Source organism: Triticum aestivum, chromosome 2D (assembly GCF_018294505.1).
Source record: "Triticum aestivum cultivar Chinese Spring chromosome 2D, IWGSC CS RefSeq v2.1, whole genome shotgun sequence".
Taxonomy (NCBI): domain Eukaryota; kingdom Viridiplantae; phylum Streptophyta; class Magnoliopsida; order Poales; family Poaceae; genus Triticum; species Triticum aestivum.
Window position 1 is genome coordinate 46,397,044 of NC_057799.1, and position 3,175 is coordinate 46,400,218.

General features: G+C 52.4%; 1 protein-coding gene across 1 annotated transcript; it reads right to left on the bottom strand.

Annotated features, from left to right (window-relative positions):
- Positions 1–329: 329 nt before the first annotated feature.
- On the bottom strand, positions 330–1,085 carry LOC123048631 (uncharacterized). Its single transcript, XM_044471689.1, has 2 exons — positions 962–1,085; positions 330–889 (listed from the first exon to the last, which is right to left on the bottom strand). The coding sequence occupies exons 1-2, from the start codon at positions 1,033–1,035 to the stop codon at positions 337–339; spliced, it is 627 nt and encodes a 208-aa protein (XP_044327624.1). The 5' UTR covers positions 1,036–1,085; the 3' UTR covers positions 330–336.
- Positions 1,086–3,175: the final 2,090 nt, after the last annotated feature.

Sequence of the window (3,175 nt, forward strand, 5' to 3'; positions counted from 1 at the left end):
GCCTTCACATGGTGCTCCACCCTGATCACGTCCATGACCTTCCTCCTGCGTTTCATGATTCTCCGCTCGTCGGCGCTGAGGTGGTCGAGGCTGAGGTAGTAGCGCACCATGAGCATGCGGCCACCGCAGCGGCGGTCATCGTCGGGAGGGACGAGGTAGCAGAACATGTTGTAGTCGGTGTTGGGCTGGTCCACGACCACGGGCACCACGCGAGGCTCGGGACAGAGCCTCACCTGTAGTATGTACCCCTCGACAGTTGAGAAGTAGAAGCGCCCCTGCATGGTTGAGGCCGACGAGAATCGACATGACATGGGTTGGTCTGGCCTCCACATCTCGTCATCCACCACCGCCCAAGGCTATGGCACGCCCAAGGTGAAGGTCAGCCATGAGGAGCACGACTGACGATGGGGAGGTCTCGTCAGAGACGCCGGCGTAGATGATGCGCGCCGCGGACTGGAACGGCCCCGTCCTCCAGACCGCGTACGCGCCGCCAAGGTCCACGGTGACGGGCGGGAGGTCGGTGAGGGCCCTGGTGAGCGGGTTGAGGAGGCGCGCGGCGTGGCTCGCCTTGTCGCGCAGGAGCAGGAGGCCCTCGGCGCTGGCCTCGAGGTGGTGCCGGGAGAGCTCCGGGAGGTCGACGCGGGCGCTGGCGCCGGTGGAGAGGTTGAGGAAGCGGCGGCCGTCGCCGTCGGTGCGGTTGGACAGCATGATCCAGCGGCGCGGGCGGAAGCGCGGGTCCAGGTGGTTGCGTCCCTCGCGCGGGTCGGCGGTGCATCTCCTCCACTCCTTGCACGCGGCGCGGAGGCGGATGTACTCGGCCACGTCGTGGCTGAGCAGCCGGTCGGCGATGTCGTCAACGAGCGCCGTCGGCAGGTTGGGCCAATCTCGCCTGCCCGTGTAGACCATCGTTAAGAAAGCAAGAGAAATTAGGATAGGATAGAAGGCAGGGGGATGGGCTGACCATTCGTCTTCACGGCCGCGTTGGAGCAGGGGATGCCGGCCGGCGAGGTTGCTCCTCTTTCGCCTCTTGCTCATGTGATCTGCTCTGATTGGATCTGGTCCTGGTTTGAGGTTTGGTTGCCGAGTGGTGCTGGATTGAGGCGTGGCGGCGGCTGAGACTGACGACTTGTATTTGAGTTCAGTTCAGTGCTATGTACACGTGAGGATGGAAATGGGCCGCAAAGGGAAGTGGCCTAATTAGATGAGGTTGCTGGGTTAAGAGAACCCCACGAACCGCTCAAAAAAAAAAGAGAACCGCTTCCCTGGCCCACTTGTTTTCTTTTATTACTTTCATACTTATATTTCTGAAATAGAAACATATTTTATTTAAATTAAAAAAAGTTAATCGCTCGTTACGAAAATGTTCGTGCAGTGTACACAAATATACACGCAACTTGATAGCATTCAGAAAATTGTTTGTAAACTTTAAAAGATGTCTGCGCATTTCAAAAACATGTTTGTGGTATCTAAAAAATGCTGATAAATTATAAGAGCATAATTTATCAAAAATGTTTTGTATGATTAAGAAAATGTTTATGAAATATGAAAATGTTTACAAAAATCAGAAAAACGGAAAACAAGAAAGAAATAAATAACAGTAAAAAACCTGAACAAAAAAAGAAAACCAAAAAGGAAAAAAAACAGAAAAAGAAAACCAAACCAAAAAAATGTTGCGCAACAGAAGAATGAACTTTTTTTTTCTGAGACAAAACAGAAGAATGAACTTTTCCTACGTGCAGAAAAAACGCTACGCTAAAGGCGAGACAAACTTCTGTTGCGCAACGGGCGCGATGTTACTTCTCCTACCGTGGGCTAGTCCATGAGTAGGAAATCTTCAGGAAATCTCCTACCGTCGCCTCAAGGAACTACCGAAGTTTAAGAAAAATGAAACTCAATTGTTATGACCAAACATACATCGATAACGCCTAAACCTCGGCCTTCCAATCACTTGTCGACACACATTCGTGGAAACCAGAACCTTCCAGCATGGGCTCTCTCGGGAACGTTTCAGAAGAAAATGGTGACTGCGAGGCAAAAGCCGAGTTCACTCTGTTTCCGCGGTGAAACTGATGGTGTACTCCACACTGGCTGGATATTGCATTCCTCTCATGTGTGTATTTTTTCGCGAATACGCACAAACATGTGTATCTTTTCGTTGATAGATGAAGTTAGAATAGTTCAAGAGGTGGTTACATCATACGACGTACGCACGAAATCATGGACGAACTACCCAGAGCAGAGGAACATGGGATGCTCAACCCAACTAGCACCGCTCTAACTCCTAGCTAAAATGTTGTTGATCCCATTTGTGCCAGCATGCATCGAGAGTCGTACATCCTCCTAGATAGTCTGCACAAGGTGAGTGTTCGAGGGGTGCTGGTCGTCGAAGATGCAGTCACTACAATGCTTCCAGAGACCAAGCTGCTAGCAAGATGATGGAGGAGAGCCCACGACGGTACGAGGTGGGGGGATGGGAGCAAGAGGATGCCCACTAGTCCGGGAAAGGGAGCATCAGATCATGTGGCGCAGTCGCGGATCGACACCAGGAAAGAATCTCATGTCGGACCTGCCGAGACAAGGAACAACCTACAAGGAGATGGTGTCCTCAGGGACGTGATCGCAGAGCAGACATAACTCATCATGGGAAAGGCTATGGCGGGCAAGACGATCGACCGTTCAGCAGCAACCCTGCAGGGCGAACCAAGAGAAGATCTTGGCGTCCAAGGAGCCCAGGTCTTCCAGGAAAGCCACCAATAGGGTTCCGAGATGGAACCCCGGAATAGCGCAAGGTAACAGGATTTCCCCAAATATTGTCTGTAATTAGTCCAATGCCATCACAACTCGTCAGGGCCATCCAAGAGTTGGATGGGGCGCAACAGTCATCAGAGCTCCACAGTTACATCATGGTTGAAAGGCCGAACACACCATGAATTTCATGCACTGAATAACGCACCTGCAGCCCTGGTGCACCATACGGTCCCGGCGCCATCGTTTGGGGACGCGGACGTGGACGAGCCGCGCGAGCTCGGCAATGGTGTTCCCATCCACCCAAGAGACTGTCCAGAAGCGGCAAGGGTGTCTATCATGCAACGTCCAGGAGTTAGAAGCTTGAAAGATGTGTAGGGCCTCTAGTTAGAGGGGAGGTGAAGGTGGCTCCAGGAATGGTTGGGGTTGG